This window comes from Zeus faber, assembly GCF_960531495.2.
Source record: "Zeus faber genome assembly, chromosome: 8".
NCBI lineage: Eukaryota > Metazoa > Chordata > Actinopteri > Zeiformes > Zeidae > Zeus > Zeus faber.
The window spans coordinates 8,484,745-8,508,663 of record NC_137195.1 but is presented as its reverse complement, the minus strand read 5'-3'; the positions used below and the strand labels follow the sequence as shown (position 1 = coordinate 8,508,663).

At 42.6% G+C, this 23,919-nt stretch overlaps 1 protein-coding gene across 1 annotated transcript; it reads right to left on the bottom strand.

Moving 5' to 3' along the window:
- Window positions 1-2,305: 2,305 nt before the first annotated feature.
- paqr6 (progestin and adipoQ receptor family member VI) lies at window positions 2,306-13,876 on the bottom strand. Its single transcript, XM_080005867.1, has 7 exons — window positions 13,811-13,876; window positions 13,186-13,313; window positions 10,089-10,294; window positions 4,500-4,626; window positions 3,856-3,952; window positions 2,910-3,054; window positions 2,306-2,651 (listed from the first exon to the last, which is right to left on the bottom strand). The coding sequence occupies exons 1-7, from the start codon at window positions 13,859-13,861 to the stop codon at window positions 2,398-2,400; spliced, it is 1,008 nt and encodes a 335-aa protein (XP_079861993.1). The 5' UTR covers window positions 13,862-13,876; the 3' UTR covers window positions 2,306-2,397.
- Window positions 13,877-23,919: the final 10,043 nt, after the last annotated feature.

Genomic DNA, 23,919 nt, shown 5'->3' with positions numbered 1-23,919 from the left:
AAAAAAAAAAAAAAAAAAAAAAGGGTCTCAACATGTGGTTGTGTTTCAACTGGGTTGGTATAAACACACATGGAACTCCACAAATTCACTATTTTCTCAAGGATAATTTGCCAGAAACAAAAACATAAAGATGCACCGTTCGGATCGTTACAGATGAGAACAAGAGCAATAGCTTAAAAAGAAATGATCAAATACATCAATGAGCCAGAGACACAAACCAGGAGAAAACCCCAAAACCAAGAGCCTACACATATTTTCTCAGTCATATATGCAGTATGTTATAAGGGGCAATGTGACTCCTAATCTCTAAGGAGCCAACTCTCAAAACACCTTATACACATCCACTAGTACAAACAACTGTGTGTGTGTGTGTGTGTGTGTGTGTGTGTGTGCCATGTCAACATCGATGCCGGACCTTTAACGCGCCTCATATCCCTCTCTGACCACAATATCACATACTTTTACCCTCGTCTTAAAATCGAGCCAAAGTCCCTTCATTTACAGAGCTTCTAGACCTGCTACAAGACCTGAAGTGTGTGTGTGTGTGTGTGTGTGTGTGTGTGTGTGTATATGTGTGCATGTACGTGTGTGTGCGTGTTAGTGACAGGATAAGTGCAGAGAATATGCAAAAAATAAAAACAAAGAAAACAGTCCGATGGTGGTTCAGTTAAACTCTGCCTCCTATACAAATGAGCCCCATGTAATGTATTCTCCACACATTGTTTACATGTGGACAACAATATAAATATAAAGAGAGTTCAGTGCTTTCCCCACTAACATCTGAGATTCCACTAATTGGGCGCATTATTTTGGAACACATAAAACATGGGGACATTATTGTGAGTGAACCAATGAGGTTAGTGGTTTGTTATAAGACAGATATAACATGAATACAGTTTACCCTTGTTTATAGTTAGCAAGACATCAAGAAATATGAAATATTTTGCCTGACTTTACAAGTGTTCTTTTATGATACAGAGCTGTAACAACATTAATAAAAAGGATTTGAGTTTGTATAGAATATCTATAAATACTTAACAGTGATAATGTAGAACGATGTCGTTGGAAAAAAACCATTGTGAACAATAGTGTGTGACCTTGTACAACCACAGTGAAGGGCACTACTCTGCCATACACCCGAAACGACGACTGAAATACCTCCGTGCCCCCAAAAAGCCACCAAACTCCACCAGTCAATGACCCTCAAAACTTTCCAACTGATGGAAGCTTTTATTATTATTTTTTTTCCTCCCTTTCTTTCTTTCTTTCTTTCTTTCCGCAAAGCGATTTTACAAACCCAAATGTGCCACAAATGTCACCCAAATGCACAAAACTGAAATGGCGGCTTAACCGAATAATGGTGATTTTATTCCCTTTCTTCTGACATTTGGTGCCTCGCTCCGCTGCTTGACAGGCACGTAAAACGCATTCTTCGCCAACCTGCAATTCTCAATGGGAAGTTGAGAGAAAAGGGCGCATTTACAGGAACAAAAGGTTCAAGACCTTCAGGGGGGTAGGTAGGCAGCTGGAATGTTGCCATGGAAACGAACCGTTATAAAATGCGCCGGCCCCACAAAGATCACTGGTGCGCTTGAATATTTTGCAGTTGGAATGTAGACGGCGGGGTAGGGAATAAGACAGGCCATAAGAGACGGGAAACGACAAGAAAAATCCATTCAAGTCACAGTGGAGGGGAATCAATGGGTGCGTAAATGCATATAATATAAGGGGAAGGGCAATTCAATCTGCATTATATTATGTTGATTTTAATACGGTTGGCCAATTTCTACGACTTCATCAAATAAGCACACTAACCATGAAATCCAGTAGAAAACAAACAAAAAAATGTTTTTTCAATCAATGGCCCAGGATATCCAATGAAGTTATTTAACTATCGGACAATAAATCCCTGCAAATCCAAACTTATTTTATTCTCTTTTCAGTTTCCAAGCTGAAAAATAAAGACTCGTAATAATATACTGTAAACATTTGTAAATGAAGTAAATATTTAGAACAAGGTGTTGACGCGACACGTCAACTAAAGAGTGCTTCATTCAACCCAGACCATTTCAAGTGTAACGACGCAAATAAGTTAAAGAAGCATTTATAGTGGATGTACACAGAAAAAAACAACAACTTGTAAACGTCGCCGAAAGGCACCGACGGCACTGGGTCCTCAGCGCTGGAGAGAAACAGTGGAAAAGCACCTGGGAAAAAAAACAGTGAGTAGCCATGTGTAAACTCAACCCTTAATGATGAACCCCATTGATGTTAAACAGGTTCTATGGCGTATCGCCTTGTGGCTTCAAATGTTAAAAAGACGCCCGGGTTCAAACAGGCCGCCCGCTTTCCACCGGCGGACGAGGCGGCCCAATTTGAAACGGTTCCCCCCGGCCTCTACTCCCTGTGCCCCCGCTGCGGCGGCGTGGCGCTGAGGTGCTGGTTCCAGAGCAGGGGGGCACTGAAGATACCGATGACGCCCAGGTTGAGGAGGAGCGCGGCGGCCAGCGCCCCCACGGTGCCCAGGAAGGAGGGCAGGGCGCCACCGGCCACCAGCCACGCCCTCCGGTGGACCATGTCCGCCATGACGCCCTCCATCTGGAAGTGTGTCCCCACCACCGCGCACACGTGAAAGAGCTGGTGGCTGTGGCCTGGACGGAGGGAGAGGAAAGAAACTATGCCATGCCGTTCGCTCACTATTTTAGGGCTTTGTAAAATTTCAATATGTTGAGAAAACTTCCTTAAAACCATCTGCTAGTCCCACTGACCGGTACGGCAAAACATATTTTTGCCAGGGCTACTTATTTTTGGATCATCGGGGCTCAACCCGAGCGATTCTTTCTGTAATTCCAAGCCTTTTTCCTCCCTGATCCTCAGCCAATGAAGACATGTAATATTTGGGGACGTACCGAAGTAATCGAAGCGCCCCGGGGCCAGCCGCTCGGGCAGGTGCGTGGCGAATAGGAAGCAGGTGAGGAAGGCGAAGAGGAGGTGATAGCAGTGGCTGGACAGAGCCTCGGCGTGGCCACAGCTCCCTCCACAGCACAACAGCAGCTACGCCCGGAAGGTACCAACATTTAGAGAATCAGTTTAGGGTTTCTAGTTCTGTGTTAAACATAGTTATCTGTCAGTGTATTCATTTACTTGGTAAGTAGCGGTGTATTAAGCGGGATTATGGGGAGGCAGCTGGTCATTATCGACAAAATAACCCCCTTCAGGATGAAACAAGAGCGGATAACCATGTCGAGGTTCATTTTGCCGATAATGGCCAGGCGACTGTACATCACCCCGTAAATAGATCAATTAACGACAGACACTAGAGAAAACATAACATACACAAAACCTGATAAAATGTACTGTTTGCTTCTAAGTTAATTATACAGTTGTTCTACGCACAATATTTACCTTTGACTATAATAGAAAATCAGTTTCAAATCGTGAGCCCTAAATCCCTCTCAAGGTCTTAAGGGCTTCATAAATGTAATTAATTCATAACACACCCTAACATAATAATAATACAGTCATTGGGTTTCCTGATTCTGGCAGCAAGAAATCAGCCCCTAAACTATTTCATTCTAAATCCATCACAAAAAACAACAAATAAAATAATTATAATAATAAAATCCATCGCCAAGCTCCCAGGGCTGAGAGGCATGATGTGCATATTGACTTTGTTTTGGGCTTTGGTTCTGATTCTGTTGGTTTTAACGCAATTAAAAGTTTGGCGGTGCAATTTTCAGGAAGCTGCAAAAGTCAAGACGGGGGTGTTTGGTGAGATCAATACGATGAGAACAAAAAAAAAAAAATTTTTTTTACGTTATTATTAGATGTTTAATATTTTGTGCTGAAACTCACTCTGTAAAACAGAGGAACGGTGTCGAAAAGGAAAGGAAAGACAAACGCTCCCGTCCGCAGAACCTTACTCCTGTGGGGGAACTGCAACTCCAGGAACCTACAGGTAGAGGGAGAGAGAGAGAGAAACACCTTTTTAACTTTATTAACCGAGAGATTTAAAGCGTGGAAACATACTGTGCGGCAGGGAGGAACCTGATGGGGGGGGATAATGGGTGAGATATCATCACTCATAGAGTCAGTTGATATCCTCTCTGTCTCATGTAGAACAATAGGTTCTGTCAAGATCCTGGGCCTCCTTCCCTGCTCGTTTTGATTTCTGGGCCTCCCTTTGTGATCGATCGGTCGGGGAACGGGGGGTCTCCGGTCCTTACTTAAACTGAACCGTCTGATCGGCATGGGAGGTGCAGCAGCAGGGCGGTACAGTGTGGTTTACATCTGGCTTAGTGGTCATGCTTTTGTAGCACTCTACTCATTTTGAATCCAGCAGTCATCTGCCCCCCATCACTTAAGACACGGACACACGCCAACGCCATTTAGGAGGTTCGTATTAAAACCGCCGAGAGCCTCACCAAGTCAATCCTGTTTGCTTATTTATTTAATTTCAATCTTTTAAAGTACAGGTAGCTCAGACAGGGATCCCACACCTGGAGTAGCAGGACAGGCTGGTGCAGAATACCGTGTTGCCCACGGCGATGGGGACAAAGTGCTGATGCAGCCAGCTGTTCACCCAGCAGTCCGGCATGACGTAAGAGCCGTAGGATATGGCACAACCTGGAAAACGCACAGTTAAAACGTTAATATATATATATATATATATATATATATATATAAAAATAAAAAGTCGTAACCAATGACTGCAGGCCCCAATTGAATCCCCGTGTGTAGAACCATCTGACCACACTCTTCATTATCACACATCGGGAAAAAATATGTTAAAAAAAGTCACACACTTTTTTTTTCTGTCCCCGGGATGGACTTAAAAAATAAAAATAAAAATAAAAATAAAATGGGGAACATCTTGCCAATAAGGAGCTTTGTGTAGATTACAGTTCACAGTCTGGCAGCTGCCACATCATTTGTGAATAGGAATTTGAATAGGCTCCGTAGCGAACAGCAAAATGCAAATTTAAATACAGATCATGTTTGACTTCTAGGGAATAGATAGCATCCAAATCAGTGGATAAAAGAACAGCCAGTGCACCTACAAACAGACACGACTGGGGAAAAAAAAACAAAAAAAACTCTGTGGGATGGTGTAGGGTCACGAAAGAAGATAAACATCGTCAATGTATTAATTTATAGATTCATTCGTTTATGAACAAAAACACACTTCGGGAGACAGACACCAAATGCAAAAAAACTAGGCTGAGAGACCAGTTTATCCTATTTGCAGAAAATATCAGGAAAAAAACCAAAACCAAAACAAACATTGCAAATGTCTCAATGTGTGAAGAGAGACAGAAACAGACGGAAACAAAGCCAACACTGATTCCAGCTCTGATGGCAAACCATCAACTGAGGCTTTGTCTCTGGAAACAAGAAGACGAAGAATGCAACCATTATCACCCTGCGGTTTTGTGGTGACATGGAAATGGGACGCGCTCCCTCGCAGTGTGTCAAACCAACAGATAAACTTATTTCACCGGATGATAACGTGTATATCTCCACACTCAGCAGCTCTGCTCCTGAAATGTTTTCAGGGTTTAGTGAGGGGATGCAGACTATTATCTTCATTATCTACCGGTGTAAACCACTGTGTTATGGTAGAATGACACAGTGCCAAACTCTCTGTTCTGTCTTCGCTCCAGGTACAGTTAGAAGACCAGTTCCTGAGAGGTCTGAACGCTTCATATTGTAAGAACAAATCAGAGGTACGGTCTGTGTTGAGAGTCATGTCCTCTATAAATAACTACTCAGGGCTCCATTACTTATGCAACGGTGACATATTGTTGAAATTTATGGAAAAAAAACCCTCTGGGCTCTCTATATTCACAAAGTCTGGGTGGGTGCTCCCAGTAGGTACGACTACAACGACTTACGCTGAGTTCAGACTACGTTATTCTGGCCTGGTTTTCCATTCGCAGACAGTTTTGTTTTTTTTGGAGATTGCCGACCAAAGCCCCAGATCCCAGTGAAATTGGCGCGCGTTCCGGCAACGACAATCACTACGGATGAACTGTCAAAGACGCGATCCAAGAGCTCGGCGATGACTCGCAGCATTCGGGAGATATGAAGCAGGCTAAATACCTGGTTCCGTCGGGGAGCCATGGAACAAGCTATAGCATGAGCCCGTGAGAGCAGACATGGGGTGAGGGGGTGGGGAGGAGTCGAGAAGGAGAGACGGAAGTTCACCGGAGCAGCAGTCAGAAACCACATGCAACACGACAAACTGCAACACGGCCCCAAGATATTTTATAAATAAACAGTGATCAACATTTTTCACCATTTTCTGACCATTTATGGCCCGAACAACGGTTCGATTAATAATAATAAATCGATAACTAATAATCGTAACTTATTATTATTATTATTATTATTAATGTCATTTTATTATATTATTTATTATTATTACAATTTGAACACCTTGGGCTGCTTGTTTCTTGCAAACATTTAATTTGGAAGAAAAAAAAAAAGAAACGCTGCCCGTCGCAAGGTATCGCGGCATATCACATGTCACTTCTCTCTCGACTTTCAAAGTCTTGTAGTGAGTCCATGGCATTAAAGAGCTTCCCTCTATCTCCTACAAGGTTCTATAAGGGAAAGTCAGATCTTCCCCTCCCTTGTAATCCTCTTAACAAACCAAGCCCGCGGGACATGAATGGAAGCCTAAATACAGCAAAGAAAGGTCGTCAAGACCAACTACTCCATACACTCCATACACCACACATTTCAAACAGTAATCCTTAAAGCAGGCCATGTCAGCCTTTTATGGTCAATGACCCCTTTTTTTGGGTCCCAACATTTCCTTTCATAGGTCCCTTTACTATAATTATTTTTGAGGGAGCACCTGATTAAACGTATTTACTCTACTTTCTAAAATGACATCACTGGTCGAAAGCGTTTATCATATCATCGAGCGCGGAGGGAATTCCGAATGGATCATATAGTGATTAGGAATGTAGCGGTACACCGTTCTGAGGTATACCACGGTAACAAGCAACCACCGTTCTAAACGGTAGCCCTTTCCCTGTAATACCTTTCCCACAGCGTAGATTTATTTTCGAAAATTAAAAAGCATTACTAAGAATTATTTTCCACCTTAGCAGACAGTTTCTGGGTTTGTTTACAGCAGCAGCAGCAGAACTGCTTTTCAACAATATTCTACGACAGGGTGCTTTGCGTAACTTGGGGGCATGTGAACAAATGTTTGGAGTGAGTGTAAACAAACAAACTGGCGGAACGGGGCTTCTGGAAATTGGATGGATTATTACAACCTGTTTGACCCTCTGCTCCCTCGCAGCAGGTAGCTGTCAGGTGAGGTGAATTCAAGTTCACATCTTCAATTTTGCAAATAAGCTAGATTTTGATTTATATGTCGCATATTTTGCCTGTGCTGTGAATTTGAGGGACCCCGACCAGCACCTTCCCGCACTGCGCTGCGACAGAGGCTTTGCTCTTTGTTTTTATTTTGTAACATAAAGTATTTATTAACTGAATATACAGAAAACGAATGAATGACGTCAAATACCGTTAATGCAGTGTTTTGGTAGATACCGTACTGTGAAATTTGTGCATAACAAGTGACCCCATGTGGGGTCACGACTCTAAGGTTGAAAATGTCTGCCTCAAAGCGACGATTGATGACTTTTAGTCCAGTCGGGTTGATTGAAAGTTTTCGTATATTGTTCCAGATACATTTTCATGGGAATTTCTGTGGAAGAGGCAGACACGTCTGAAACCGGACGACCTGCTAATGAGCGTCCATCCAGAGCCGTTCTGTATCTGACCGGGCACTCTACTTCCCTGCAGACGGCCGAAAGCAGAACAACTGAACTTGTCCACCACGCTGTAGGTTTACTACTGAGCGAAGCATCTGTTGCTGCGTGCAAGTAGGATTAAAAAAAAAAAAAAAAAAAAAGCTGATTTTAACGTGACGCCATCGAGAATTTGCGACTTGAGAAATGCAGCGCAATCAGGACTTGAGAAAGCACTCGGCTTGTGTCACTTTAAAGAGTACACTCACTTCCAACCTTCTGCTTTGTATCCATACAGTTACACATGATACCAAAGGTCTGGCTCAACCAAAGGCTTCACCATGGCTGAACAGTTTGACGAGGAGTTAAATATTCCAACCTCTGATTAGGACATAAAAGTTAGTAATGAAGCTTCCTACACTCGCTTTCAGAGAAAAGTATAAGTGGATGTCATGCTTTTACATTATATTGACTGAATATTGTATTGTAAAAGAATATTGTATTACTTTTGTAGTCCAATTTATAATAATAATTATTATTATTATTATAATAAAGCTAGCTAACCCGTTAAAGGTTCCCAGCAGAACTCCTAACGGGTTAGGACAGCACTCGACTTCTCCTAAATCCGGCTGGAGATAGGAGTAGTTTAGGGGGTTAAGGAAGCTTATAAAATGCTTTTACTCCGATGTCTAAAACTAGGACCAAATTTGCATCAGTCTGAGAATTTTTGGGCAGTGAAGGCCAAATTCAAACTTTGAGATGATAAATGGATAAATATTTTTTGGGCTTTTATAAAAAAAAGGTATCACGGCTTTCAACGATTCCTTCCCAGGCTGCAGAGGTTATGATATATTCACAGTTTTAGTCTTAAGAAGCTGGTGTGATAAGCCATTATGCAATGAGAACAAAGGGGATATCTTGCCATTTTGAACCTTTCGGCTTTTTTGTCATTGAGTATTATCGATGTTACCGATCCTCTTCAAACGTTACGTCAAAAATCAAGTCAATCTCATTTATATAAATGTATATCAGAGGGGTTTGCAAGCCCACTTCTAAAAGGTATATTTTCCCACTTCCACCCTAATCCTCCAATCATGCAAATAAAAGATCCTAATTAACTGTGACTGAAGCTGCCAAATCCATGAACAATTTTTTGGCAATAGACATCTCCTGGTGAGCATAAAACAAAAGCCTTTTCTGCCCAAAATGTTGATGAGTGACTCATAAAAAGGGACTAAAGTTCAGGGTACTTTCGCTGAGCTGAAACACAGGACGATTTCTTTACTTCTGAAAATGTGGTTTCCATGCAGTCGAAGACACCTACGACATTCCTTGTGCTTTCAGGCAATTGTACACCCTGTTTTGAGGCTCAAGTGAAAGAAAGTGAATGAATCATGACTTAAATCAGTCCCCTTTTTTTTTTGGTTTGTTTTTTTAAACGTTCTCATAAAGTCACATGAGTTCAAATATCAGGATCTCATTTCACCACTGTAATCACACACACACACACACACACACACACACACACACACACACACACACACACACACACACACACACACACACACACACACACACACTTTTATTTTATTTATTATTTGAATGTTTGAACACGTTTTTTTGGCCTGTAAGCTAATATGAGACTCATTTTGTATTTATTTGTTCTAATGTCCCTTAAGAAACACATTGTAAACTTGCTTTTGAGAGTGTCTATAAAAATTAAGTTTGTTATTCTAATGAATGAACCAACACATGAGGGAATGAGTTTGGTAACTGCAAAAGATGGTGAGAAATATGAAACGGTTTAAATTGCTTAAACCGTAAATTGCTCAAAATAGCAGTTTATTCAAGACGATTTATAGAATGTTTTGAAGTAATTTTTTTCTATCTTTTTTATCTTCATATTTTCCAGGTTGTGTCATAGAGGCATAGTGATGTTTATCATCAATTCATCTACAACAGGAAATCGGCAGATATTGGTGTTAATTTTTTATTACCATTTTAAAGGTGCAGTGTGTAGAATTTACGGAACAGACTTGGCAGAAATGGAATATAATACTCATAAGTATGTTTTGATTAATGTATAATCCCATTAAATAAGAATTGTATAGTATAAATTGTATAAGTATAAATAAACTTTTTATGTTGAAATTAAGGCCTCATATAGGCCTCAAATTTAAGACTCTTTCATGATTTATAAGGTCTAATATTAACATATAACTGAATATAATAACTTTTTAAGGACCCAAAGACACCCTGTAAAACAATAGAGTAATTGGCTACACGAATGAATGAATGAATGAATGAATGAGTTCCTACCCAGGCTGTAGAGGCTAAGCGCTCCGTAGTCGAAGAAGTAGCAGATGTGGCGCGTCTCGGGCGACATGGTGCTGAAGGTGTGAGCGCAGCTGGAGGTGAAGGGGTAGATGCAGATCAGCAGCATGTAGACCAGCAGCGGCCACGTGTAGCTGTCCGTCAGGAAGTTCAGCGACGAGCACAGCGCGCTGAAGCGCCACAGGAAGTACCTGCGGAGAGACCCAGACACGTGAGAGGCACTAGAAGTACGAGAGTTAAGGGAGATGAGGGAGATGAGAGAGGTAAGACAGGCAAGATAAGTACAATTTATAAAGATAGATAAAATGTGTTCCAATTACACATGTCAGGAAAAAATAGGCAATAAAAATATGGTAATGAAAATTAAAACTAGAAAGAAAATTGGTAATACAGTGGAGGAAATAATTATTTGATCCCTCACTGATTTTGTAAGTTTGCCCACTGACAAAGAAATTAACGGTCTATAATTTTAGTGGTAATTTTTGGTAGGTTTATTATAACAGTGAGAGAGAGAATATCAAAAAGAAAATCCAGAAAATCGCATAAAAAAAAAAGATATAAATTATTTTGCAATTCATTGAGTGAAATAAGTTTTTGATCCCCTACCAAGCATAAAGAACTCTGGCTCCCACAGATGAGTCCTCTCGCTTTAAGAAAGTACTCCTAATCTCAACTTGTTACCTGTATAAAAGACACCTGTCCACAGAATCAATCAATCAGACTCCAACCTCTCCATCATGTGCAAGACCAAAGAGCTGTCTAAGGACATCAGGGACAAGATTGTAGACCTGCACAAGGCCGGAATGGGTTACAAGACCATTGGCAAGAAGCTGGGTGAGAAGAAGACAACTGTTGGCGCTATTATTCGAAAATGGAAGAAACACAAAATGACCGTCAATCTTCCTCGGTCTGGGGCTCCACGCAAGATCTCACCTCGTGGGGTATCAATGATCATGAGAAAGGTGAGGGATGAGCCCAGAACTACACGAGGGGAGCTTGTTAATGATCTCAAGGCAGCTGGGACCACAGTCACCAAGAAAACCATTGGTAACACACTACGCCAGAATGGATTCAAATCCTGCAGCGCCCGTAAGAAGGGACATGTACAGGCTGAAGTTTGCCAATGAACACCTGAATGATTTAATGATTCAGAGAATGCTTGGGAGAAGGTGATGTGGTCAGATGAGACCAAAATGGAGCTCTTTGGTATCAATGCGACTCGCTGTGTGTGGAGGAAGAGGAATTCTGACTATGATCCCAAAAACACCATCCGCACCGTCAAGCATGGAGGTGCAAGCATTATGCTTTGGGGGTGTTTCTCTGCTAAGGGGACAGGTCGACTTAACCTCATCAAGGGAGAGATGGATGGGGCCATGTACCGTGAAATCCAACCACCTTCTCTCAGCCAGGACACTAAAAATGGGTCGTGGATGGGTCTTCCAGCATGACAATGACCCAAAACATAGAGCCAAGGCAACAAAGTAGTGGCTCAAGAAGAAGCACATTCAGGTCATGGAGTGGCCTGGCCAGTCTCCGGACCTTAATCCTAAAGACAATCTGTGGAGGGAGCTGAAGCTTCTAGTTGCCAAGTGACAGCCTCGATACCTTAAAGATTTGGAGAGGATCTGCAAAGAGGAGTGGTCCAAAATTCCTCCTGAGATGTGTGCAAACCTGGTAATTAACTACAAGAAACCTCTGACCTCTGTACTTGCCAACAAGGGTTTCTCCACGAAGTACTAAGTCATGTTTTAATGATCGATCAAATACTTATTTCACAATATTCACAATATTGTTCACATTCAATATTTCACAAAATGCAAAATAATTTATTTATTTTATTTAATGTGATTTTCTGGATTTTCTTTTTGATATACTGTCTCTCACGGTTATAATAAACCTACAAAAAATTACCACTAAAATTATAGACCGTTAATTTCTTTGTCAGTGGGCAAACTTACAAAATCAGTGAGGGATCAAATAATTATTTCCTCCACTGTATATCCCAGATAAAAGATTTTCAATAGACAATAAACCTAAAAATAAACAATACATTGCAGTATCGGTGGCTCAAAGGGTCTATGGTATTAGACCAACATTCTCAGTAAACTTTATAAATACTTAAAGTGGATATATTATGCTCCTTTTTTACTTTGTTTAAATGGGAGAAGCCACCCTCCCCACACAACGGGTTCTGTGAGCCAGTGGGGTTTGAGCTGTAGTCTGGGTTCCATTGTTTTTAGTTTGTAGACTTTCACTGATTTCACCTCATCAGTCGATCAAAATCAGTTTTGAAACATTTGAGAACTAAGCAATGCAGTTATGAATCTTCACTCATATTAGATATACAAGGCCTCATTTAAAAGTTTGTTCAGACTTTGACTGCGGTGTCTGGAGCAGTGCGGAGCTTGGAGTGCTGCAGGATACGGTGGGGCTCGGGGCCTTTTGTTGTTTTTTTCCCCTCCATTCAATTACGGAAACGTCGGAAAATCAAATAAATAAAATGGATAAATACATCTACGGTTTTGTTTGGATAAACACGGAGCGGATCGCACGCAGCCTACAGTGCAGTCAACCATGGACACACACACAAACAGACACACTCACAGACACACACACTTCAGAATTAATTGTTAAATACTTATATTTCCCTCGTCTGCAGTTTAGTCACGGGGAGTCAGTATTAATTCCTCTTTCTTTTAAAAGATTTGTGGTCTCTGGTCTCTGCAGCCAACAGAGCACTTCCCATGATTAGCTGTTAGCTTTGGAAGGAGTTACTCAGATGGGGGCGCGGGTCTAATTAGAATAATGCCTCTGGTCTTGTTTAACAGTTTGTGTGTTAGTAAGGCCATCAGAGACCCGAATGTATGTGCACAAGAACTGAGAGAGTGAAAAGTTTGGAATAAAAGGGCCCGCATCGCAATTGCTCGATAGGCACAATGTTAAGACTGGGCTCGTCCGACATTCAAGGCCGACTCAAGGAGAAGACTTACAGAGGACCCTAAGCGTATGATTTTGGAGGTGTTTTACAGCACGTGGAACAAAATAGGACTCTGTAACGGGCGCTTTTCCATGTCGTACGCACCATGTGGGCAGGAAGTGCGTCCAGATGTTGACCGTCTCGTTGTTCATCTGCAGGCTGCTGAGCAGGCAGTCCCTGGCCGAGCTGCACGGGTCACGGTACCCGGAGATGATGCCGTCCTCTCTGAACACCTGAGGGGCGCCAAAGCACTCCGGGTTAGGGATTGGAGCATTTGACTTCAAGCTCCATTAAGCGAAAAAATGAAGCAGAAACGACGATTGATGTAAACCCTGACTTTTGCTTCCTCATTTCATCAAGCATTGAGCTCTGAGCTGCTCACCACGGTTTTAATAGCAGGGGTTTTAGAGCTAGAATTTCCAGTTAGCGCCGGAATCAAACATCAAAAATAAATCAATTAGACACGAAGTGCATGTCTCAGTAGATTGGGTTGATAATTTGATTCTCAAATCCTCAATCCTTCACATGACAGGGAGCTTATTTGATTCATTTAATTCACAGAAATATCACTTAATTCTGCATCCACAATCATCAATGCCTGGTTCAGTTTTCCAAGTACTTCCCTTTCAGTGTTTTCTGTGTCTACATTCGCCTCTTGGTTCAAAAACAACGTAGTGTAAGGAGTATCAAACGGTGTTTGAGGAGATTAGTAAAAAGCGGCCCACCTCACCTTGGGGACCTGGTGGATGTCAAGGAGCTGGGGCAGTTTCAGGCTGAGCATCTCGGTGGGGAGTCTTATGGCCCCGCGGCCTCGCTGGCACGCCTCCCGCAGCCGGGCCCGGCCGCCCCGGCACAGGACGCACCAGATGGGGCAGTCAAAGACTGGGGCCTGGGCCCCGTCGCCATGCCCCGCCAACTCCCATCGCAGGCAGCGGCCCCAACCCCAGGCCTGGCTCCACCTGCCTGGGCTGCCCCCACTAGGCCCGCCGCCCCGCCACATGGGAAACACTGCAAGGACAACACAGACCAGTGAGAACTGGGAGGCATCAACTGGGGTTTAACTGGGATTTGGAGCTGGGTGGGACCCTAATTTCAAATTATTTTTATTTTTATGAAGGTGTTAGGATTGCGTGTTAGGAAGGCAATGAAATCGTTAAAATCTTTTAAAAAAATTGTAATATTATTACGTCTATTTTTTTGGTACAGTCTGAACTATGTTAAACAGTGTTGGAAATGTTTTACTTGGACCCGCCCTGGACTGCTAAATTGAATAGTTCCTAGCCATCCTAATGCGCTTAATTAGTCTAAAAACAAAGAAAAAAAAAAATCACAAATAATAGCTCAGGATTCCAGTTAGAAAATAACAAAAAAAAAAAAAACGGTCTGATCTTTGTATATAAATTGCTCTCCTATCACCACGAGAGGCATACACCTAATATTGTAGCTTTAGAGCCGTCAGCTAAAAGCGTAATGGATTATTATATTATACACTTCAGATTTTTTTTTTTTTTTTTTTTTTAATGTTCCAGTCTCATCTCTGAGGTTACCACTGGTCAGAAGTTCATCAGGGTTCGGGTTCCGTGTGACAGGGCCCCGGGATGAGCCTTTGTTGACTGGACGCGTACAAGTCCCTTTGTGAGAGTTCTGGAGACGTAACCAGACATGGACTTGCAGAATGACTGGCATTGTCACGCCGTGGGCCGTCGACGAAAGCGAGCGCGATGACAGCAACAGATTCCTGACGAGAGAGCGCGACACAAAGCATTCCTGTTCTGCCGAGAGACGTCTGTCTGTCATGTAGAAATGTCTTGTTTACGAGTCCACGCCAAGACACGTTTCCTCAGTCGTCTGTTTCAACCCTGCTTTGATTTGATGCTGTTTGGATGGACAGCACATCTATAAATCTAAATCTAACTATAAACAAAGTCATCTCTGTCTGTATGATGTATGTATGCCTGTGTGTCCTGAGATTATCTTGACAACCGTTTAAATGCGACACGTTAATTAATATAAATAAATTTTAAAGAGCAAACAGCGAGCCGGCGGGGCTTCAGAACTCTGTAACAGTCACAAAGAGGGTCTTTTTTTTTGGTATGACTTTAAACGGCAGTTTGTGGAACACTGGAATGAGTCATTGACATTTTGTTAAACGGTGCTATTAACATGTCTTAGCAAGTCTCGCATTTTGAACTGGCATGCAGTAATTAATTATAATAACTAATAATCCACCTCACCTCTTTGTCTGATTTTGATGAGAAGCAAAAAAAACAAAAAAAAACCACACTAGAAATTGGCAGAGAATTGCCTGTGTAAAATGACTCAACTAGTTTCGAGAAAATACTGTATGTCATAAGAGCAGCCCATTTAATAGATTCTTTTTTATAGACACGATGGACAAGATAAGGGCAACATTGATTAATTGATCAATTAGTTTTATCTTTATTAATCTTCTGTCATGCTCTCTCCACTCAAAATACATTAAATTATTATTAATACATACAACCTGATTTTGTAGGACTATTAAATTATTCCTATCTGTTTTTTTAGCATTTGCTCACCCCACTGATAGATCATTTAGCAAGTATATCTTTCTAATATAATCTTTTTTTTTTTTTTTTTTTTAATCGATATCCATTCATCACACACACACACACACACACACACACACACACACACACACACACACACACACACACACACACACACACACACACACACACACACACACACACACACACTAACAGGAGGTTTTTCCTTGGCAGCGACTTCAATTTTAAATCATCTTTTAAAACATGATAAACAGTACTGACACAGACCTTGGCAGATTTTAGATAGCAATTTTCTTTTTAAACCTGACACACGGGTTTAGGCTAACATAACACACTGACTTTGAGTTCCATTTCTTTTGGCTCACTTACTTCGATGAAATCCATTGTATTTGGTCGAGGTATAATATCGCGCTACTTTTAACATGTTTTTAGTTCTGCTGTTTCTTTGTTAAAGTGGTAATCCCTCTGATTATTTTGTTAAAGAAACAAATCCACATTTGATACTTTTCTAGCTCTTCGTTCTCTTATTTGCGTTGTGTATGTTCTCCTCTATGTTGTTTCAATTGTTGGTGGCGGAGTCCGCCTTTCCTAACAACATTATAATGATCGGACATACACAAAATGAGAGGCAGAACTTTAATTGAAAAGCCCAGAATAGCTAATAAAGGGTTAGGGTTGGTTAGATGAAAAAATATCCCCACCACCTCAAGTGACTTAGAAATGTATCTATTTATTTATTTTTAAATCAACCAGATGAAGAAAGTCACATATGAGAGTGAACATGAAGGTTAACCCAGATGTTTGAAAAAAAAAAAAAAAAAAGAAGTTTTAGATGGAATTCTGGGACTTGTAGATTCATACACCTCACACACACAATGTTATGGATTACCACTTTAAAATGGCACCACAGCGGATTCCATAGTTGGGACTTCGTCCAGTTAAGTGTTTGTGGCCTGAATGACACTCGGCTGCCAATGAACTCCAGACTCATTGAAAGCCACAGACTCAGCAGTGGAGCCCCGTGACTCATCAGAAGTCAGCGTACTTCTCTCAGACCTGACTGGGAGGAAAATGTTGCAGCACTTCGCCGTTGTTACGCCACAAACCTAAAGCGTCTCCACTCTGGGTGGCGAGGAAGCGGAGAGGGGACCGTGGCATGGAGCCTCCCAGCTGCAGGCCAGAGCCCGCTCACTGGGACAAAGTGAGCTTTGTGGAGGCTGGGTCCAGGGCAAACAGGGCCATGGGACCACAGTTACACACTGGAGGAAAATGAGCTTTCAGCGCGCGCATGCGCGCGCGCGCGCGCGCGCGCACACGCACACACACACACACACACACACACACACACACACACGACAATAGGTTTTGTCAATGGCAACAGCTACCAGTGGAGGCAACGGGTTCACTCCCCAGAAGGGGGGGGGGGGGGGGGCAAAACGGCATTATCAGATACCATCAGTAAAAGAATGATCTCTAGTTGAGATTTGCTTTTTCCGGATGGTGCTGTACAGAATGATTTCTACAGAGAAGTTGGTCCATGCAAAATGCAGACATATTTCCCCTTTCCTGAAGTCCCCTGGCCCGCAAAGTCCATGCAGGTCACTCACAATGCAAGTCAATCTTTTGGGATGGATGACATATTTCAGTCGCCATCTGCTATTGTGGTGTTAAAACCACCTTGAAAACTTGGTGATGACGACCTTCCGACCAGGACAGATATACTGGAACAGTTCAGTTACGAGACAGAATATGATGATTCATTTCCCAGTTCTGAGATGCCCAGTTGGAGGAAAATTACGTAATACAACATGGCTGAAAAGCCCTTGTTTGTTTATTTTTTGTGATCATTTAATAAACTGTGAAGCGCAATTCAAGCGTGCTGAATTGGAACTGTAATTCCGCATCGCTGCTTTAACCACCCCCGGTGCTTTTCTCCACGCCTGGCGAACTCCTCAAAAACAAGAAATAAAATTACTGTGAAATCTGTTTCCAGGTCATTCTGAAACTGGCTCTCTCTCTTTCTTGGGTTCGATTCAGGTATTGGAGGATCAGCGGTGCAGAGTGCACTCAGACATACTGGGAGCAAAGAACCAGACCGGGAAGAGCTTTCTCCCGGATAATTACACAATTTGATCCTGTCATTTTTTTTTTTTTTTTTTTTTGCTCTTAAAATGCCTAATTAAGCAATTGTTTTAACCGAACCTCCAGGCCCGTGAGACCCGGTGCTCCATCCTCACTGCATTTGTAAAGACGGCAAATTACTTATTTTACATCCCTCGGCTTGCTGTTGCGTCCAGTTAAAAAACAAAATAATCCCACATTTTGTCACCCTCCCATTTCAAAATGGGAAGGTGACAAAATGCCTTCAAATCAATGGAGAATTACACTTGTCTATCACTGCCTTGACAGTCGTTAGCTCAGTGTGAAGACCGGGTCACGGAAGGTTGATGAGAGCACGTTCTAACTCGCTTTTAATCCTTCTTCAAACTTTTTCATGTGAATCCCGAACGCACGAGAAAACCTCATGCATGAGCTGTTCCGCTGTTTCAGACGACGGATGACTGACCATCGCTCAGTCCGACTCCAGCGGTTTGTTTACGATACCATCCTGGTGCCTGCCTGTGTGTTCCACAAAGTAGTTCACACACACACACACACACACACACACACACACACACACACACACACACACACACACACACACACACACACACACACACACACACACACACACACACACACACACACACACACACACACACACACACACACTCTTTGAGAGCAGTTTAGGTGTTGTGGCGTTTTGTTGGGACTGATCTACACAAGCTCTTTAAAAACATCTAGCTGTTTCAAGAAATGTACGAAGAAACGACATGAAGATCCCGTGGTGCAGATTAACAATTTCCAAAGAGTACACAACACATCCTTCAACTCTGGCTGTTTTGAGGACCTGTTGCGAAAAAAATATTTGGCATCCTGTGTGGTGCTTCTGAGAAGAGCCTCCTGACAGAATGTGCTGGAGGAGATTAATTCCTGCTGGTCTTGATCCAAAGCCAGCCCTAATATCCTGAAAATGTGTGTGATAAGGCACTCCGCCGGCGGTTAGTAAAAAACCAGTCAAGCAACCCGTGACTTCAGCTTTTATTGGATCACTTTGCATCATCTTTGTTGCCAAAGATGCACATGTGGGTTTGGTTGGAAATAAATATTTCATTCACAGTAAATAAATTGGCAACGTTCACTAGAGTTTAAAAAATAAATGGACAATTTAATATTGCATTACAAATCATATCATTATCACAATGTCTATCAAAATGGAAATATCTTACAAGATCACCGGGTCCCTTTGTGGGAATCAGTCACACACACACACACACACACACACACACACACACACACACACACACACACACACACACACACACACACACACACACACACACACACACACACACACACACACACACACACACACACACACACACACGAAAGTCAAATCATCAGTCGGAAACCCTTCAATAGACTGAGACTCTTCAAGTCGGGCAGTAGTTTTTTTTTTGTTTTTTTTCTCTTTGTTTTTTTTTTTTTGCTCAGTCAGTGTACATTACAATTACAAGATTAATAGAGAGAAGCTTACAAATTGCACAGGGACAACATTTCAATTGGGAATCATAAATATATTTTTTATGTGTGAATCTCCTGCGTCCGGACACGGCTCTCCGTTCGCCCCGATGGCCGAGAGCAACAGGGAAAGCCGAGCCCTGCTCCTCCAAATACAACTAGAAACAGTGGGGGGGGGGCACGGAGGAAGGGGGCACCACCCGTAGACTCGTTAAGATTATTTTCTGCACATTACGCACGGGTGATCAGGGAGAGAGCCACAGAGAAAGTGTCCCCATTACAGACGGTTTCGTTCCATAAGGAGACGAAAAATAAAATAACCTAAAATAAAAACTGTTCTGGCACGCCGCCCGTTGCTGGCGCACCCATCATCAGTACCGTCGGAGGGAGACAAGTGCACAAAATGCGTCAACAAAAGGGCTTTATTGGCACGAGAAACGCACATTTACAGAAAAAGAATGATACAACTTAAAATGAATTCTCTCTCCCCCTCTCTCCCTCTCTCCCTCTCACTCTCCTGAATTCTGAGAATTCTTTCCTTCGCTCCTGACAACGTCACATGCCCTTCCTCAACGGCCGTCTTTATGGCCCCGAGGCGCATAATAAGAGGGCCTTCCAGGGAGGATCTCTGCAAACAGGCTAGGCAGTAACACAGTCATGAGTCAGGGCCACAGAAAATCCCGTCAGTCAGGTTACAACATGCATTTGTGCATTCAGTCCAAGGCATACTGCCAAAAATGTGTGTATTTCACCAGGACGGAAATACTGTAATTGCTTCTTGCTTCGTCCATCAATTCATTGATTTTTAGCACAGCTGGATCACAACTATTCTCGGTTATACTTTCTGAGCAGGCTAGGCTTGGACAGATTTACAATTAAATCGTCTATCGGCGATCGACTGAAACTGATGCGATTGAAACTGATGACAGATGATTTTTTATTTTTATTTTATCTGCCAGGAGAAATCCGAGCATTGAAACGGTGTAAGTGCATTTTACCATGTTCTGAAACTGGAGCAGAGGGGGAGAAGGAGAGAGGGAGAGGGGGCGGAGGTGCTCGCCCTCTCTGCTCAGAGCTGTCGAGTAAACCACCGGTGATCAGATCTCACATCCCCGCTCTCCAGTCCCGTGCAGAGAGGTTAAAAGGGTTTTTTGTTTTTTTTAAAAGCGCAACCTGGTCGCAGGTGCACCGAGGACACGTTTCTCATGAATATATCTTGCCCAGGAAATTTCCTACATGTATGAAACAATTTTTTTATTATCTTTTTTTTTTTTTTTTTTTTAAACATTACTCAGGTAAGGGACTGTCCCGTTCCAGAAAAACCTGCGCGTCCCCACTATCCCAACAGTGGGAACGCACATCTCCTCGTTGCTTTTGGTTGCTATGGTGGTGGTGGGTGGGAAACAAACCCCTCTTGTTTAGGATAGGGATGCATTCTAAATTCCTTCTTGACTCTTGCTACAGATTTTCTGATTCTGCAGTGCGACCAGATGTCACTTTTTCTATTGGATCTGGGCATAACATTAGGTAAATAAGTTACATATATAAAATAATGACATAAAGGTAACATTGGGTGACACCATTTACACTATAAATGAATCTCTATAAATTAAATGTACGGATTGTTCGATATTTTCAAATTGTTTTCGCACTTTGCGTCCGACTTCGCTGTTGATATTTCAATAGCCAGGACTTCTACTCTGTGAGCTAAGTGCTGGAGGTAAGTTAAGGTCAGTTTCATTTAGGAGGATTTAAATATATATTTAATACAACACAGACAATTAATTCTATTATTTAATTATAGAACCCAGAATTGCGATTGGGGCGCCGCCGCTTGCGGCCGTCTGCACAACCACCTTGTGTCGATTACGCACATTTTAGTATTTTTTGTATTTTTAGAGCTTATTGTGCGTAATCACCAGGTGTCAGGACATTTCACTGCATGTTGAACTTGAACTTATGCTTTACACCACTACGTCACTTTCTTGATGTTTGGCTCGGGTAATTACGTAAAAACTTTTTTGCCTGGTAAAATGTATTTAAAAAAAACAAAAAAACAACGATAAATTTATAAACTTGCCGGTCAAAATGTCCTGTAATAATGCTCATACAAAATGTAGCCGCTCCACCTCCCCGATGGCGCGGATGAGACGTGCCAGTGGTGCACCTGCACCTCAGCCTCGCTTTCATCGATTTTGCTACGGGGTTTGTTTCACCCTCTCACTCGTGCGTGCGAGCCAATCTGCCCGGCCGAGCACATCCGGTACCTACACCGGTAACAGGGGGCCCTCTTTCCTGCCCATGGGGACACAAGGACTGAGTGCTCGCTGAAGCGGCGAGGTCCATGCAAGGGGCGCTGTAACCTAGATGTACATTATATTTTTCGTTTGTAACACAGACCTATATTTAAACGAAACTGGTAAGATTCAAATTTGTCCGGTAAAATAAATAATTTTCGGACACTGGACCAAGTTTTACAACAGCAGCCAAATAGGAGTACAACGTTCAGCTTAAGCTACAGACTTCAACTTAAAAAAGAGAACAGCAACTTGACGTGTAGGATGAAAACTGAAGGAAACTACTGACAACATCAAGGCCACTTCCCCCTTTCACATGTTGCCGTATTCTGTCTGTTAGTATTTTACATTTTAAAATGCTTGAAAAACAACTGTACTATAACTTCTGCACTCTTTCTATGTTGTGGACATGACAAAAAAGAAAACTGTGAATCGACAGGCATCGACAACCTTTCAGACACAAGGCAGGAGCTGCAATAACTTTTTGACAAGTGCAAATCTGCACGTTGTGAGTTGTATTGGCCCTTTAAATGTATTTCAACTGGTGAACAGTGCTGGGTGGGTGATGATATGTCAAATATAAAACTCCAGAGTGAAATCGAGTCAAAATGAGGCAGAAACAACCTTTCAGTCGCAAGGTACAGTAGGAGCCGCAATCACTTTTTGGCAAGTGGACAATGACACGTTACAGGTTTTGTCCCTTAATCGCATTTAAATAGGTAAAAGTGACCGTGTGGGTTATAACGTTTAAAATAAAGAGGCTCGTGAATGACAGAGTCGATTTGAGGCATAAATAACGTTTCGGTGACAAGAGAGATGCTGCAACCACTTTTTGGCAATGCGTTTTTGGTGGGTGGTCACTTTTTGGCACGGCAGCGGCACTCTCCACACAGTATTTCAACAAATAACCGCCCTGACCCCACGGACGAGTTAACCGCAGCCAGAACTACATCACCGGGACCACACCTACGACACCGACACCAACACCAAACTCCGTGAGGAAATTTGACCAAGTTGTCAGGGAACGAACGAACAAACAAACAAACAAACAAACAAACAAACAAACAAAAGTACACGACGCCCTCAATATGATACAAACACGTTAAAACACGCGTCTCCCCCGTCACCTCCCCGTCGTCCCGGCTCACCGCTGGTGTCCGGCATGCGGCTCGGCTGTCGAACATCCACCTCTGGAATGGAACGCGGTGGTAGGGCCGCGGGTCAGCTGTTGGTCTCGGCGGACGCCCGCGTCGTTCTGCCGCCGCAGTAGCGGCAGCGACAGAACCCGTGCAGCGGGACACTGGGTGGGGTTGCCACTTCTGTTTCTTTCACGCCAAATCGGGCCAATTTGAAAGCAAGATTCTTTTGTTTTTGTTTTTTTATTTTTTTTGGGGTAGTTTGGGAACATAGCGCAAAGGTAAACAGTCAGGCTTTGTTTTTTTTGTTGTTTTTTTTTACATGAAGCCCTACATTTAACATAGCGCAGGAGAAATAACAAACAAAATAGCACATCACCCGTCGGTAAAATCGGGAGATACAAAATAAATAAATAAATAAATTGCACGGGCTCGCGTGCAATGACCTGGCAACCCAGCTGTAGCAGCCAATAGGAAGTGCTGCTCGGCGCTCACGTGACCTCCCCGGCATCCACCACAGCAGCAGCAGCCACGCGCATGGAGACGCGTAACAAGAACACGCCGCTGTGACGATGACGGTCACGACTCGGTGCTTTCTCTCGCGTCGCCGCCGTGGGGATGACGTCATTTGCTGTGTGTTGGTCGTTTCGCCTGTCGAGGATTGTTTGAATGACGCGCCATGTAGATGCCGTTGTAAGCGGTAGATGCAGAAAGGTGGATACCCCGTCGGCCGCTGCTGTACGTCGCCACTATGCGTCGGCGCGTCCGCCATATTGGGGCGGTCAACATCTGCGAGTAAACAAATATGTATAGAGATGGAGACTTCTCTACAAAATTCCCCTTAACTCGCTGGATTCTGAAGCGATTTTCGCGAAATTTAGTTTGTCATAAACATGACAAAATCGTCGTGATACTGGCCACTTACTTTATTAAATTCAGTGACTGGGGGCGCATCTAATCAGCTCTCAGGCAAAGCATTAACCTTCTGAATAGCCACAACTTCCTCTGGGACATGCAGGCGACATCAACTGTAAATTATTTTGAATTTCAGCTTTTGTGTCTTTCTCTAAAAATGTAGATTTCTATTATGTATTATATTTATATTGTCTGTTTTATTGCTATAAAGCTGCCTGGTCGATCGTTACTGTATTAACAATTAAACCAATTCATTAATCAAATAAACAAGAAGTTTCCATATCTATGATTGTAGCCGCATGTGGTCATATTTAGGAGTCA

Excerpts from the sequence above, each read along its gene's own strand:
- paqr6 (XM_080005867.1), bottom strand. The coding sequence starts at position 13,861 with ATGCTCAGCCTGAAACTGCCCCAGCTCCTTGACATCCACCAGGTCCCC. Across the intron at positions 13,314-13,810 it reads ACATCCACCAGGTCCCCAAG|GTGTTCAGAGAGGACGGCAT; the intron begins GTGAGGTGGGCC and ends GGCGCCCCTCAG. Across the intron at positions 4,627-10,088 it reads GCTTAGCCTCTACAGCCTGG|GTTGTGCCATATCCTACGGC; the intron begins GTAGGAACTCAT and ends TGCGTTTTCCAG.